Here is a 17024-nt window from a genome sequence, read left to right on the forward strand (position 1 = left end):
ACTGATCTCCTGAGTTGCATGGTGGTTGGATTTTCCTATCATGTCAATTCTTACAATACTAGCATAAAATTGCTTGAACAGATGAATGCGGCACCTTCTAGGATCTGTAAAATCTTCCCAAGGATGAACCAGACTTGTGCAGCTGCTCAACTCCCTTCCTGATGTCTTGAGCTGATTTCTTTTGACTTTCCCATCATGTCAAAACAAGAAACCCAAATGTTTCAGGCAATTATGTAAAAAAGCATATACATATATTTTTAGACATTTTTAATCAAAGTTGCATACTGCTAACCATTGTGTCTTGATGCCTCTCTTTTTTTTTCCAAGTTACTAATTTTTAAACATACAGTATTCCACAAGTTCACTCTAAAACAAGCAAATAGGATTGTTAAATAAAAATAAAAGTTTCGACAGTGTTTATGTGCTTCAGCTATTTCTTTATTCTGTGATCCAATTGAAGCCATTCTGAATCTGTGTGTCTGGTTATCCTAACTGAGAATGTCAAATATAAACGCTGAATGATGGAGGATCTGTGAGATGTTCTGCGTACAACAACGGTTGCCGATGTATCCAGAGGACGTCACGCCGACCTTGATTTGAAGTATGTTTGAAACTTTGCTTGTTTTTTGACAAAAGGCTCCTGGGATGTACAATGCGCTAATCACTTACCAGTGCACTGCTAAACACAAAACATATTTTACAAATATAATTCAGTTGCGTGACAAGACTTTCAAAGCTGTTCTGCATATTTCACATGTATGTATTCAGTTGGGGGTTTTTTTTATCAGACAGTTGCAAAATCTGTTTGGTCATGTCCACCCAGACAAGATGATCTCTTGACACAATAAAGAATGTTAAATGCAGCTTACACACGCAAGAATCCTTTGGACAGAAGACGGTTGTTCATCTGCTGACTGACTTCATAAACACCTGATTTAAAACAAAATTTTACTTTGCATTTAGATTTATTTGGTAAGAAAATGTTTACTGTGTTGAACTTTTTGGAGATAAAATCATGTTTTTGCTTAATAGACTGTATGGAGGTTCTCTCAAAATGCAACAGTGCATTTTTTTAAGTGTTACATAAAGATTGCTTTAAAGAAACCTAATTATTCTTTTAAGAACGTTTCTAAGTGACTTGTTTTCATCATGTTTTCATTCCGTCTGCAGGGTGATGAAGGATATCTAGAGTGTCACGGCAGAGCTGTCTGGAAATATGTCGACACTCGAAATGTTACTGAGTCTCGTCTTTCTTCCAAGTGAGCCGTTTGTTCTCTTTCTTTCATTTGGTTTGCAGGAAGATTATGCTGCATATTATGTTCACCATTATTTTACCTTTACAGGTATTTTGGCTGTTTGTGAGAGACCAGGTGTCTCACTTACTTTACCAACCCCTATCGAGGCATTGAGTGGATCTTGTTTTCAAGTCCCATGTCGCTTTATAGAACACAATGGATTTAATTCCACAGGAGCACGTGAAGGAGTGTGGATTAAACATGGCAAGGATATTTACACAACCGCACATGGAATTAACAAATATCCAATAGAAATTACCGGAGACTTGGACAAATTCAACTGCTCCACCCTGCTTTCTGACGTAAATACAAATCTTGCGGGGAAGTACTTCTTAAGGCTTGACAACAAACAAAGCACGGCAACAGCTTGTGCTCATCCACTCTGGGTAACTGTGAGAGGTGAGTGTCTTATCTGTCATAAAGTATTTAGTCAACCCTGAAATTAGGTACTGCTTTGCATAGTTCTCTTATTCAAGGTTCCTGGTCATGATTGTGCCAGAAAAAACCCCCAACACTTTTGTAACCTTTACTTTCACAGGCATGTTGGGCAAGGCAGCATTATTTACGCAATTCATACACAAGACAATCCAAAGTGCTTTTTAAAAAATGTATGGATAACATGTAAATATGAAGCATAAACATAAAAGCCTGGCATAAAAGAATTCATAACACAGACTTTAATTAATAGATTTTTAGACTACTTTCACACTGCAACCTGAAATGACCCAAAAACGACTTGCCCTTATGTGACTGTAATGAAGAGATCTTCATTACTGGGACTATTTTACTGAAATCACTGTATTGCATTTTTAAAGTATTTTTGCACTTTATTAACAAGCACTTTATTTAGCACTGCACTTTAAGCATAGATTTGCACATCAGTAACAATTTGCACACAAGAAGTTTTAATTGTATTTATTGAGTATTTTTAGACATTAGCATGTAGCCTTTTGTTCTGGGCTCTGCACAGCTGCTCCTCATTGACGAGTGAGGTGGTTGCCTGTGGAGGGAGGATAATTGTTACTCAGAGCAATGAGCTACTGGTGGGTAAAACTGAGCAAATGTGTTGTGCATAATCTGTTGGGTGTGGAGTGCTAGTGTAGAGTGACTCACCTGTCTTTTCTGTGTCCTCTCCAGGGTGTTTGGACAAATACTGCCCCGGGGGTCCAGACACCATATATAGTCTCTGGGAGAGGCCATTGAAAAGTGTGTGGGGGGGAATTGTTTATGGGTTTTGTGGTGTTTCATCTGGTGTAATGATAAAACATAAAATATTTATAAAAAGTAAATAGAAATGTTTATATTTAGTAAAAGGTATTTTAATTAAATAAGTGGATATTGATGAATTGAGATTCCCCTGTGAATCAAAGGTGGTTTGATCCGTCACAGCTGGGACTATTTAAGACTGCAGTTTTCACCTGTGAAGTGTTGGTTGATGTTGTGTGAAGAATAAAACCACTGCTGTTTTCCACCTGACTCTGCCTCAACGCTTCATCGTCACTGTAAGATCCTACCGCGAACGGCTACCCTTGTTACAGTGACATTCATCCGCCCTGAACATTATTGATACTCGACAAACGTCATTATTCTGCATCCTGATATGCCAAGCAGGAAGAAGAGCAACCGTGGCGGACGACTATGCATATTAAGTTGCGCTGACTCCGGTTGGACAGCAATCACTACACACTCTCCCACATACATGTTTACTTCCATGAACACTGAGCATGCTCACTATATCTGACACTATTGTATGCTTAGATACACATGCAGGATGCTTTCAGATTTTTTGCAGTTCACATTAGGAGACCACGTACAAGTTGCATATCTTTGGAAATGTCAACGGCCAGGCAAAACATCGGAATTGAGCATTAAAGCATGCAGTGTGAATGAAGTGTGAAGGCTTAATTTTTGTCTTAGTTTTAGTCTTAGGATTGTTTGTGAATATGGGCTTGTTGGAGAACGTCATGACTAGTTTAGCTAGCTTTCAATTCCAGATATTTTGTACCAGGGAGCCAGTCTATGTGTAACGGATCATAAGCCAGCACTCTCTGCGATTTGCTTGTTAATATGTTTTAAGATTTACAGCAGTATCAGGTCACGACAAAGTAGAGTGACATTAGCATATATGATAGGACATGTAGGGCTACTTTATAATCTATGTTAGATTCTGGGTCAGGTTGTAGAGCAGACACGAAAAAGGTATGATACTTTAAAATGGGAAGGTTTAATGCATTTTTTGTTCTAAAGTTATTTTTGTGCACCTGATATTTTCAGGCCAAAATTAGTGCAGTGTAATTAACACTGATTCAAATGCTACATTGCACAAAGTCTATGCACAATGTTTGATATTAATTATTAATTATTTCACAGTTTTATGTTGTTAAAAATGTACATAAATGTGGAATTACAGATTCTCCTTGGAGTCCCAGCATTAATGTTCCCTCTGACCTGAAGGAGCATCAGTCTGTCACTGTAACCTGCTCAGCTTTCACTCCCTGTCCGCACTCACCTCCTAAACTCACCTGGAATCTCCAACAAGACTCTCTCAGACAAATAGAGAAAAACACAGATGGAACCTTTATAACTAAAATCCAGAAGAACATCACTCTGTCAAACACACATGATGGATACAACATCAGATGTTCTGCCAGATATCCTGTGATTGGAGGAATCAAGACAGCAGAGACAGAAGTGACTCTCAGTGTTTCATGTAAGTGATCCTGTCAGCAGGTCATGGTTCAGCTGTTTCTGGTCAGTAAAGTTCATGTGTGTCTCATTTTCCTCAGATGCTCCTAGAAACACTTTAGCATCCATCAGTCCACCAGGTTTGGTGTCAGCAGGTAGCAGGGTGGAGCTGAGCTGCTTCAGCAGAGCCAAACCTCCACCCAGCTTCACCTGGTTCAGGAAGTGTGAACATGGAACCACTAATGTATCTGTGGGGCCAGTTTACAGCTTTGTTGTTACCAAGGGAGGAGAGTATTATTGTGTGGCTACAAATGGTCTGGGAAATCAGAGATCATCAGATATCTATTTAAGGATTAAAGGTAATTTAATGGCTATTTTTAGTCCTTCTTTATTAGATTTTTAAAATGATTTTTATTTTTAGATTATTATACCTGTAACTGCTAAATAAAACATAAAGTAATTCAAAGAATTAGTTGGAAAGTTAACAAACAGTTCTGTTCAAACCACTGTAGTTACTATAAACACAAAACATACAGTATGTTTTACTTTCTACTGTGTCTGATGTGAAATCCCAGAAACCCCTGGAAGTCCCAGCATTAATGTTCCCTCTGACCTGAAGGAGCATCAGTCTGTCACTGTAACCTGCTCAGCTTTCACTCCCTGTCCACACTCACCTCCTAAACTCACCTGGAATCTCCAACAAGACTCTCTCAGACAAACAGAGAAAAACTCAGATGGAACCTTTACAACTAAAATCCAGGAGACCCTCACTCTGTCAGACACACATGATGGATACAACATCAGATGTTCTTCCAGATATTCTGCGATTGGAGGAATCAAGACAGCAGAGACAGAAGTGACTCTCAGTGTTTCATGTAAGTGATCCTGTCAGCAGGTCATGGTTCAGCTGTTTCTGGTCAGTAAAGTTCATATATGTCTCATTTTCCTCAGATGCTCCTAGAAACACTTTAGCATCCATCAGTCCACCAGGTTTGGTGTCAGCAGGTAGCAGGGTGGAGCTGAGCTGCTTCAGCAGAGCCAAACCTCCACCCAGCTTCACCTGGTTCTGGAAGAGCAAACATGGAGAAGTTGACGTATCTGTGGGGCCAGTTTACAACCTCAGCGTTACTGAGAAAGGAGAATATTACTGTGTGGCTTCAAATAATCTGGGGAGTCAGAAATCATCAGTGATTCTTCTTAATATTGAAGGTAATTACTAACTGGTATTCAGAAATTTAAGGTTAAAGACGTGTGACATTCTAAAATAATTTCAACACAGTTCATGCAGCCAATTCTTCATGTTAGCTGGCTGGAGTTGAACTGCTTCAACCCAGCCAAGCCTTCCTTCTTACATCATGATAAAAATATATGACTTTATGGCTGCAAATAGTCTTAGTTATGAAATGTCTTCATAACTAAATTGAATTAAAAATCAAAAGTAAACAAAAACTGATAATTTGATCTGGGTTTGCATTCTGAAAACCTAAAAGCAGCTGCCAGCAATGAAGTGTCTTAACTTTCTGAAACTGTAAAGTTCATCTTATAATTTTACTTCAGTAAGATAAAAGTAATTCATTGCTAAAACTACAAGCTGACTACAGTTCTAGAAAGCTGATGTCATCATCGCAACTTCTCCTTCTGTTTGCTGATTGGCCAGGATGAAATTCTGTCCGATGAATCCAGTTTTGTGAGCAGGGAAAATGGCAGGAATATCGACAGAGACGAGAGATATTCTTTATAAAATGGGCAGAGCACTGCCAACAGCAGGCACTTCATTTTGATACAGCAAAGAAGAATAATTAATTTAATTTTGCATTGTCTCATCATCATTACGCACTCTTCTTGATTTTGCTTTGTGTATCAATCAATCAAATTCAAAACGAGACCTTATTGATTTTGTTCAGAAGGAGCTACGTGTGAAAGCTACCAGACCATATCATGATTCTTAAAACAATGCAGTTTGTTCGTGTTACATGGTCAGTGGCCTTGCATGGTTTTTTTTTTCTTTTTCTTTCTGTTTTCCTTTTCTGTATAGTTGCAGCTTCATGCCTGTTGACTCCACTCTGAGAGGCAGGGCAGCACTCAGCCATCCTCCTTACTAAATCATATGCCAACCGCCATTAAGGAAAAAGTCGAAGAATCAATCACAAGAGATAGTGTCGCGCCTAGCAACAGGGTCAAGACAGGGATTTCTCCTTGCTCAGAGTCGCTCTCAGCAGATTACCGAATTACACTAAGGCTGCGACTCCTTGGCAGGAATCTTATGCTGTGATAGGAGCTCTGATGATCTTTGAGCATATGGGGCCTGATCTTCTTGTCAACAAAGATTTTTGTCATTTCTCACTGCCCAAGATGTTTATTCTTAAAAATATATAAATACGTTGAAAATGTACGACCCGGATAGTTGTAGTTCAGGCTCTTAAACCATGCAAAGTCCTGATAACATTTCAACTTTGCTCTGTTGAACATTATTCTTTGATCAAGAGTCTAGAGTTTCCATCTACTCCACAATGACGATCGTGGGATTGGTGATGCTCTGTGGTGCCGTCATCATCTTTGAGTGGTGAGAGACAATTTTCTATGAGATTTTTTTTTGCTGTGCACCTGTTTTATATTTAGTAACGCTAACATCCTTTTTTTTTAATTTTAGCTGGCTTAGATTCTCCAAGAAACCAACGGAGGTGAGAAAATTGACCTGATAAATAAAGTTAATCCTGAAATTATTCATGCTTCTTGCACCTGCGTGTCTGGGTTGCTCCCGGTGTGATATATAGGTATTAACTGCAGTATAAAAAACTGCGTAGCAACAACGCTGTTTGTTTCTTTGTTGTTTCCTGTCTACAGGACACAAACGAAGCAGAGTGACGGAGGCACAGGCATCATGAAAATAAAGATGTAAACTTCACTCTGCAGTGGAGAATTTCTTCTTCCCTACTCTATCACGTACCTCCATTACTTGTAATGCTTTCTTTCAAAGATTCAGCCATGCAGGCAAATACTTGAATCATTTTTTTTGTTCAAAGTAAGGAAATTTAAATATCTGCTATGTTTTGAGTGTTGCTTTCACTGCACAACAATTAATGCAAAAATAAACAGCAGATAGAAGAGCCAACAACTGGTTATGTCATCCAGGACATGTTACTGTGAAATATCATCTCCGTCTTTGTCGTCCAGTAACAGTCTTCAGTCAGAGGTTTCTTATTGCTGCCTGGAGACGTTTCCTGCTCACAGAGTCTGCAACAAGCTCTTTCAAGTTACTTGTGTATTGCGAGTTTGTGTAACGTTTAATTGTGCTTTTGTTAAGATAAAGTGTTTCTGAATTGAATTGTTGACTTCCTCTACCGAGGCTTCAAATAAATGTCTTCACCACATGTACAGCAACAGCTCCCCCCCCCTTTCAGACTTTGTTTTCAAAGCACTGCTCATTGCAGCTGGTCTCAGCAGGTGAATTTAGTCAAACCAAGAAGATTGAAAACAGTGGTTTGTCATTTCTAACAACAAGAAACTGCGTTGGCGTCTTCCAGTCCGGCTGACATCTAAGTTGTTCTTAGCTGACGTCTAAGAACAGACGGCACCACTGGACAGCCTTAAAACAAAGTTAATAGAGTCTATCAAGTCCACAAAGTCTTGGACCTGGAGATTCTCGGGATCAAACGCAATTAAAATCTGATCGGATCGTGATCCAGAATCACCAGCTCTTTGTTTCTTCTGTGATCCAGCGGAGTGTCTATGTTTAGATATAAAAGTAGAATACAGTAGAGTATTTGATATAACCAGAGGAAGCCACTCCAACATTTCATTTACGTTTCTGTTTTTGCTTCTGCTTTTTTTTTTTTCTTTCTTTTAATTCGTAAATAGTTACTGAGAAGTAAATGAAAGGAACCATATAGTTGCGTGGGGCGAAAGTGTCAAACTTGTTTATAAAATATAATTCGGTTCCGTGACAGAGGCTTCCCAGGTGAATGTTCAGTTGCTTCTTCTCAGACAGTAGCAAACATTGTTTGGCAGGAACAAATGGACAATACAAGCTGACATCCTCTTTTACACAAGAATGACGGCTTACTGCTGCAGCTTGCCTCCACACGTCAGAAGCTTTTAAACAAAACGCTGACTGAGTGAAGATTTATTCGGTAAGAAAGTCTTTCTAAGTTTAACCTTTTGTCACTTTTCATTCTGAAGGACATTTAAATTTTAAAAAAATGCATTTGTTTAAGTACTTTATGAAAGTTCTCTCAAAGTATAACAATACATTAAGTGTTATAAAATGTTGACATAAGGAAACAATGATTTATCAAGACTTTTGATTTATGTTTCCAGTCTGAAGAATGATGAGACTGATTGCAGCTTTGTCTGAGAATATAGTGACAGCCAGCATGTTACTGAGTGTCATCTTTCTTCCAGGTGAGCTGTTTGTTTGTTTGCTTTTTTTTCATTTACTTTGATTAGTGGTTAGTAAAGTTTCCTCTCCCGGAAGATTATGCTCCATGTTATGTTCACCATTAGTTTGTTTTTGCAGGTGCCTTGGCAGTTTGTAGTAATGTAAACCCAAGTTTCTCAATTACCACACCAAACCAGAATGAGGCACTCAATGGATCTTGTTTGCATGTCCCATGTAGCTTTAATACACAACGTGAATTTAATATACAAGGAGTATATACTTTTGGAGTGTGGATTAAAAGTGACAAGAATATCTACGAGACCGCAGACAGGAGTTAACTAAATACCCACTAGAAATTACTGGAGACTTGAATCAATACAACTGCACCACCCTGTTTTCTGATGTAAACACAAATGTTCAGGGCTTGTACTTCTTAAGACTTTACAACGGTAACCTCAAGGCAACAGCGTGTGCTGATCCTCTTCGGTAAACGTCAGAGGTAAGAGTGTTATTTTGAATATCTCATAAAGTTCTTAGTCGACACTGAACTAGGTACTGCTTTGCATTCAAGGCATTTTAGTTGTAAATGTTATGTTGTAAAGGGCTTTGAATGGAAAATTTGAATTCCATCTGTGTCCTGTGTATAAATGACAAAGTCATCTGTGTACAAATTAAAGGGAGATCAATTAGAAAAAATTACAACACCAATTTGATTAGCATAAGAAGGGGTTGTTAGTGCTTGTTTTTTATATTGATAAAAGAAAAAATGTTTCAAAATGTTTTGTTTGTCATATCTTGTATATCTTACTCCCAAGTTACTTCTGCTTCCAGTAATTTCAGACCAAATTCAATGACATTTTCACAAATTCAAATGCAAAGTTTTAAATTAATTGCTTGAATATGTATATATTGTTTAAAATAATGAACTATTTTAATGTGTTTGTTGTTGAAAATCTACATCAATGTGAATTTATAGATTATCCTTGGAGTCCCAGCGTTAATATCTCTGCTGGTGACCTGAAGGAGAATCAGTCTGTCACTGTAACCTGCTCAGCTTTCACTCCCTGTCCACAATCACCTCCTGAACTCACCTGGAATCTCCAACAAGACTCTCTCAGACAAACAGAGAAAAACACAGATGGAACCTTTACAACTAAAATCCAGGAGAACATCACTCTGTCAGACACACATGATGGATACAACATCAGATGTTCTTCCAGATATTCTGCGATTGGAGGAAACAAGACAGTAAACACAGAAGTGACTCTCAATGTTTCATGTAAGTGATCCTGTCAGCAGGTCATGGTTCAGCTGTTTCTGACCAATAAAGTTCATGTGTGTCCCATTTTCCTCAGATGCTCCTAGAAACACCTCAGCATCCATCAGTCCATCAGCTTTGGTGTCAGCAGGTAGCAGGGTGGAGCTGAGCTGCTCCTGCAGAGCCAAACCTCCACCCAGCTTCACCTGGTTCAGGAACAGCAAAGATGGAGCCACTAACAGTAGTCTGTAGGACAGGTTTACAGCTTCAATGCCTCTGAGGAAGGAGAGTTTCACTGCGTGGCTTCAAATGACCTTGGTCAAACCTAATTCATCTGTGATCCTCCTTTCGATTAAAGGTGGTTTGATAAATGGTATTCAAAACTATACGTCATGTGCTTTTGCAATTTTTTTTTTTTGCTGAGTCCATATGATTGAATCTTTCATGTTAATTTCATTTCATTAAGTTATATAGTATATAAACTAGCTATATTTTTAACTACAATGGTAAGTTATTCAACACATGCTTTTCAAGTAACAATTGTTTTTTCTTCTGGGGACAGGGAATTTAAAGTTTTTAATGTCCACTTCTTGCTTTGATCGTTTTCCCTGTGCTCATCTCCCTTCTGATCTCTGTTTGGTGAGTACCATAAAATGAATGTTTTTTTTAGATGCATGTGATGGTTGAGTTGATCTGCTAGCTATTACATTTTTCAGCTGAGGCAACGTTTGGAGCAATACAGCTCTGCAAAGATTTGATTAGGTTGATGCTTGATCCGATTTTTTTAGGTATTGCAACTGAACATAGTTCTTGAGTCATTTTATAATATGTAATTGTCATGGTTTGTTGAAGGACCCAAGCACAGAGAGACAATAAGTTTGAAGTTTTCAAAGAGGAAAAAAAACCTCAACATAAATAGATTTAACATAAAACAGCACAGGAACATGTCAGCATCCAGCAATTGGTGACAGAAAATGAAGAGCTTAAATATCAGGGAAACTGATTACTGGAAAAGAAGAGGGGACTGATTGGAAACAGGGTGCAGCTGTGAGTGGAGACCAGGCAGGCAGGCTGAGGGAGAGGCAGAAGGCATGAGAGGAGCAGGAAAGGTAATAAAAAAAAATTAAAAAATCAGGATCTTGGTTTGTAGTATTTTTTGTCGAAATAGTTATTCTTTCTCTAGTAGCAGAAAAAGAAAGACTGCAGGGAGAAGACTATTCTTTTGTAAAGAATAGAACAAAAGAATAATTAACCAAAGAAATTACGTTTTTATGAAGTTCATCTTTTAAAGCCCATTTCAGACCAGCCTGGACTCTCTAAATCTTTGTCTTTGTGTTGTCCTCTGAAGCACAGCAGAAATATTCTGACCGCTCTGTAACGTCTTGCAGGTGCTTTAAGTCCAAATGTTCAACTCCACAAAAGACTCAGGTTGGGAAAAATTCAACACTCCACTGAGTTTTCATTTGAAGGTTTGTGACAGAATCAAAATGAACAATACTTTTTTTTTTTTTCCCCACAGAGTCAAACTGGTGAAGAGGTTCATGCTGAAAAAGGAGCCAATAAACCAGAAGAAGAACTCCAATATGTGGATGTAAACTTCTTTAAGAGGACACCCGAAGCTCCTTCTGACTCAGTGCAGGAAAGCGGACAGCTGGAGACGGTGTACGCACAGGTCAAAGCGCCGGACGCAGGAAACAGAAAATACTCTGTAGGTTGAAGAGACACACACTTTGGAAAGTGTGTGAAAGTGTGATAATCCCTCTGATACGCATTCGGTAAACGTTTCTCAATTTTTGAAAGCGGAAATTCGACATAATCCTCCATTGTTGTGACTCGGACTTATTTCCACATTGTACGTCAAAGAGATCAGCATTTCCGTGGTAACAGAATGATGCCTGCAGCTAACTGGAACTAGCCAGAGCTTTGCTCATGACATTTGGCTGCTGCCAAATCCTGTGTGCAGCGTGGGAGGAGATTATTCCCTTCAATTGTTTTTTTTAACAAAAGGTACTTCCTCATGTGAAACTGCCCCTGGTATAGATCCTGTCTAAGATCTTAGATAGTAGGATAAATGTTGTAAGTAGGTTATGAAATTTAAGAGAAAAAGAGGGGAGACATAGCTGTTGTTTCTATTAAAGAACTTCATTGAAGTCAGTTAATTCAGATTTATTTATTTGTTACTTACTTTGCAGGTTTCACCATTTCAGCATTGTAAATCTTACAGTAAATCCTATTGGCTAGACAGACCTGTTTCACCACTTGTGTCGTTATAATTTTTTCAGGTGTTCAAATCTCAGAAGGAATTTTGTTGTTTCCTCACCCAATAAACCACTGATTAAAATTGAAAATTAGCCAAGTTAAGTTTTTTATTTTTATTAAACTAGAAACACATTTTCCCCACACTCCAAAATTCTTTGTTTGTTCATGTTACTCAGAGGCCTGGTGCTCTGCAGAAGAACAAGTGGGCCATAAAAGGTATCTGTGTCTTTATTATATAAGAAATATTGGAGAAGGCCCCATCCCCTCAAACAAACCTAATAGAAACAAAGAAGGTTTTTACTTGTTGTGTGTCTGCCTCCATCTGCTGGATTCTCCCCTTCATGTCATAAGCTTTATCAGTTGATTGCTCTTTGCTCATTACACAGTGGCTGATACTGGTTTGTTCTGCAAAATGATTTGTGTAAAAGGTTCTTTTTAAATTTCAGCAGTACCTTTTTATGTATTAATGCTAACAATCATTTAAGATGTATCATTTCTTAATTTCAAGGCTTAAACTTGAGCATTAACACTAGAGCATCATATTAAAGACAGTACTGTTTTCATATTGTAAATCTGTAAATCCATGTAAATACATGTTCTCCAAAAACTGTCAGAGTTCTATGTTCTCATGATTATAATTTTTTTATGTTTCACCCATTATTTATGTTGAAACAAAGTTCTAGGACATGGCTGTGTGTTTCTGTATTTTTTTAAGTTATTCTCTGTCACTTTCTTGGTATTTAGATTACAAAAAATGTTAATGAAAGTACTCAGGAATTTTGATTGTTGCCCCCTTTTGTTTCTTCTCAAGAAAAGAGTTTAAACAAATTAAAATTATGACTTGACATAATGTTCTTTACCTGTACCTTTAAATCTACTCTGAATTATCATCTTTTATCAATTTTTCTCCAGATTATTTTGTTGGTGACGTTTCACTGCAAACAATTAAATTTAGCTCTTTCTTCATGAACTGTCAGAGTGAATATGAGTTCACTTAGATGGCAGGTATTCAGTCAAGCCTGAAACCTGGAAAGTTTTAAGACTTATAGGAGTTTAAAGTGGTACAAGCCTGTTTCGTAAAAGCTTGACTGGTTTAGATATTATTTGCGTGCTGGCTGTAAGTTTGTCACTTGTCTGTCTGAGAGAAGTGGTCAGATGTAAAGTCATGTTGCAGACAAAACTGTTGTGAAAATTTGTGAAAAAGAAGCCAAAAAGGGAAGTTGGTTGTCTGGTTTTGTTAGATCCTCTTTGTGACGACCACCCTTCAGTTTTCTTGTTTGAAGTCTCTTCATCACGTTGACCACAATTTTAGGTTCTTAAAAAAGCATTTTTTAAAAAATCATCTCTATTTGTATTATTGAATAATAAACCGGATGTTTGTACATCGTCATGACACTTTTGTTTAACTTCGTCTTTGCAGGATTGAGTCATGGTGATGAAATAGGAAAATAGCAACTTCCTTTTTTGCACAGCGCAATAGGAGAACACTGAGAACTTAGCATAAAGATGTAAGTCTAAGCTCAACATGGCCACACAATGTCATGCATAGTTAGATATTATCTGCAATTTGCACAAAGTCTTATTTAAGTCATTCTATGCATGGAAATCATCCAACAATTGGTAGCAAACAAGGAATCTGTATAGCAAGGTGCATTTCTTACAAAGTAAAATTTGCTCTAGCTTTAATTCTGTACTAAGTATTCGCTCAGTGTCTATACTTTTTGACAAAAACACTGCACAAGTCATCAGCTTATCTCACAGGATGTGCTATTCTCTGAAAAGTTTCAGGCATCCTTTGAGCAGACGGTAGATAGAAAAAAAGGTGGAAAAAATAACATTTTGTGTGATTATCTTGATAAAAGAAAGCAACAATTGAGAGTTAGAATAGAAGTTGCCCTGACATCCTCTTTCACAGGAAGGATGACCACCATAGTCACTTTTAAATAGAGAAGCTTGTTTGAGCTCCTACTGTCTGACTAAAATTTACCTGAGTCACCACAAGATTTTATATTGGAAGTCAAATAATTTGGTAAGAAAATTAAACTTTATTTAACTTTTCCAGCTTAAAATCTGTTCCAGCATAGTCTGCTAAAAAGATCTATATACTCTTATTTTCAAGCAAAGTTACATGTTACTGAGTGTCTTCTTTCTTCCAGGTGAGATGTTTGTTTGTTTTCTTCCTTTCATATGGAGATATCACACAAACTATTTTAGTCTAAAACGTTTGGTGCTGACACTGCTTAAATGATCCATAAGTAACATGATGCAGCTGAACTGCAGTTTGCTGATCATGAACTTTCTCTGCTGACAGATTTTGCTCCACTTTATGTTCATCTATAGTTTGTTTTTACAGGTGGCTTTGCTGAACGTTGTGGCGGTTTTCCACCTTCCCTTCTCGTTACAACACCGAAGTCCACTCAGTGCTACAGTGGACTTGCAACGTAGCTTCACAGTTAAAGATGCAGATAACCATTTTAACAGTGGAGAACAAACCTCTGCAGCATGGATTCCAAGTACTAGGAATATTTTTGTCCTCAGTCATGAAGTTAATAATCATTAAATGACTGGATACATAAAACAGAAAAAAACTGCACCACTGTGATTTCTGATATAAAGACAACAACAAGCAGCTGAATACTTCCTCAGAATCGAGACGGGTGAATGCAAGGTTGTTGTTTTACAGTTAAAGGTAAGACTTTTACTCTACTGAGCTAGCAAAGTTATAGAAATAAATTGGTTCCGGATTTGATTTAATTAACCTTCACTTTATTTGTTTATGTTTATGTTTATTTTATATTTATGTAAATTCTATAATCCAGGATAGTTTGTGGTACAATCTTGTTAGGTTCTGGAGGGGAAGACACGTTTAGTTTTTCTTCATAAAAACAAAATCTTCTGAAGTATAACCTCAAAATATTTCGTTTTTTTATACTTTTGATGAAAACCAATTATTTTTTTGGTGCATCTCAATATTTCATAGTAAATTTGAAGTCGGTTTTCACCCACACATTTTTCATTGACTCTGCAGTAAATATTAATGCATGAATAAATGCTTAACCACATTAGAAAAGATGCCTTAAATACCCCCGCAACCCGACCCCGGATAAGCAGAAGAAGATGGATGGATGGATGGATGGATGGATGGATGGATGGATGGATGGATGGATGGATGGATGGATGGATGGATGGATGGATGGATGGATGGATGGATGGATGGATGGATGGAACATTTAATCTTCGTTTAATTCAATATTTCATGTTGAACATCTGTTTTCATCAAGGTTCTGGACTTGGTGTCTACACTATAATAAAGATCCTGGGGTCTTTAATGCTCTGTGGTGCCATCATTATCTTTGAGTGGTGAGAGACAGATTTTTATGAGTTCATTCTTTGAGGTTGCTCACCTGTTGTATTGATTATTCACTAATATTAATCTTGTCTCTTTCATTTTCAGCTGGTTTAGATTCTCCAAGAGACTGAAAAAGGTAAACTGACTAATCTCAACGTGACGTTAAGCCTTAAAATATTCAGACTCTTGGCAGATTTACATGTAAATGAATCTTTTAACTTTCTGCTGAAATTTCTGGTTGTTGTGTGGACAGTCAGGCCTTTTGCACAATATTGTAGGTAACCTAGAATTAGAGCATGTGTTGTGATGAGGCTTGTTTGTCAAACTACAAGTACTTTTAGAAAATGCCAACCTTGAAGCAGGTTTTAAACATGTCTCCTAAAAATCAAGAATTAAAATATGCTTTCAAAACCCATTAAAAATATGTAGTACATTTCATGAAGAGCAATAATATTTTTCTTGTATGCTTTATCTGTACAGGACAAAGAAGAAGCAAATGTTGCTAACAGAGTAATGGAGGTTCAGGAATTATGAGTCACAAGGCAAAGATGCTAAATTCATTCTGAGAAGGAGGATTTTTATATTTCTTCATCCTGTTTTCTGTCTTTGCAAGTGTTATTATTTATAGTAATTTGTAATGTTTTATTTAGCTAAATCATCCAAGCAACTAAATGTTATTCAGAAAAAAATGTTTGCAATACTATAAATTTAGCTTTTTCTGCATGAAAAGAGAAGAAATGTAAATAAAAAGCAAAGATCTTTGAATTCATATTTCATTGTTCAAATTGGAAACATACAACTGAGGTTTTAAAGAAACGGTTGTAACAGTCACACATCTTTTTAATGCAAATGTGAAGTTAAATATAAAATGAAGTCAATGACCCCTGGAGAGAAATTTAGATGAGAAAGTTTACAGAACCTGAGGTGGGAATATGTAAACTCCTGGGAAAAAAACAAGAATGATACTTTTAGTCTCGATTAGCAGTCACTCATAAACCAACCATAAAATAATTCATGTTAAAGATGGTGATGGGGCGCTGTGGTGGCGTAGGGGCAAAGCACGACCCATTTATTGAGGCTTTAGTCCTCGTCACGGTGGTCGCAGGTTTGATTCACGGCCTGGAGACATTTGCCGCATGTCTTCCCTCTCTCTCATTACCCTGTTTCCTGTCGAAATACTGTGAAATAAAGGCAACTAGAACCAACAAAACCTTAAAAAAAAGATGATGATGATGATGCTGATATAAAGACAACAACAAATAAAGGGAAAGTTTTGATCATAGTCAAAATACTTCATCACATATGATGGATGTGATGGTTATTTTATTTTCCCTATCTGAAGTCATGTTATGCAGAAATAGAACATCGTGTTTCTAAATCAACACAACACAAATTATTCAATTGCAAAACAATGAGATTAACCCTCTATGGCATGGCGTTGCCCTCAGGCAACAAACCACATATCTGTACCTCACCTTGGCCCTTTTATTTTATTTTTTGGGGGGCATGATTTTTGACATATTTTTGTCCAAAAAAAAGTTTTTTTATGAATATAGTTTTTGTTTGATTTGTATTTCATTTCTCATAATCAGTGTAGAAAATCTTGGTGTTCTAGACCAATGTTACCCTGAGGCAACAAACCCAAATCTGGTTCCAGGAGGTGTCAGAGTCCGATTTTATGATTGACATGTAATTAGGGACCACCAAGCTCCCAAAGAATGCAGGAAAATATTTTTTCCCCCAAAAAATAAAAAGTCATGCCATAGAGGGTTAAATAAATGATACTAGTTGTTTTATGTT

General features: G+C 37.3%; 2 protein-coding genes, 1 long non-coding RNA gene and 1 pseudogene across 3 annotated transcripts in view; 3 read left to right on the forward strand and 1 right to left on the reverse strand.

Annotated features, from left to right (window-relative positions):
- Positions 1–17024, forward strand: part of LOC116711537 (myelin-associated glycoprotein-like) — a 74405-nt gene that overhangs the window by 33705 nt on the left and 23676 nt on the right. The window lies entirely within an intron of this gene.
- On the forward strand, positions 855–7353 carry LOC116711543 (B-cell receptor CD22-like). The gene is made up of 10 exons (XM_032550874.1): positions 855–972; positions 1171–1259; positions 1344–1694; positions 3706–4005; positions 4082–4339; positions 4556–4855; positions 4932–5189; positions 6465–6543; positions 6631–6661; positions 6825–7353. Exons 2-10 carry the CDS (start codon positions 1217–1219, stop codon positions 6843–6845), a joined length of 1641 nt encoding a protein of 546 aa, XP_032406765.1. The 5' UTR covers positions 855–972; positions 1171–1216; the 3' UTR covers positions 6846–7353.
- Positions 4516–9486, reverse strand: LOC116711579 (uncharacterized). Its single transcript, XR_004337272.1, has 2 exons — positions 9405–9486; positions 4516–4622 (listed from the first exon to the last, which is right to left on the reverse strand). It is a non-coding gene; the product is annotated as an uncharacterized LOC116711579 (long non-coding RNA).
- On the forward strand, positions 8217–11354 carry LOC116711558 (cell adhesion molecule 4-like; annotated as a pseudogene).

This window comes from Xiphophorus hellerii, chromosome 21 (genome assembly GCF_003331165.1).
Source record: "Xiphophorus hellerii strain 12219 chromosome 21, Xiphophorus_hellerii-4.1, whole genome shotgun sequence".
In the NCBI taxonomy this organism is placed as follows: Eukaryota; Metazoa; Chordata; class Actinopteri; order Cyprinodontiformes; family Poeciliidae; genus Xiphophorus; species Xiphophorus hellerii.

Coding starts and splice junctions, on each gene's coding strand:
- LOC116711543 (XM_032550874.1), top strand. CDS start 1,217: ATGTCGACACTCGAAATGTTACTGAGTCTCGTCTTTCTTCCAA. Junction 4,006..4,081: donor AGTGACTCTCAGTGTTTCAT/GTAAGTGATCCT, acceptor CATTTTCCTCAG/ATGCTCCTAGAAACACTTTA. Junction 4,856..4,931: donor AGTGACTCTCAGTGTTTCAT/GTAAGTGATCCT, acceptor CATTTTCCTCAG/ATGCTCCTAGAAACACTTTA.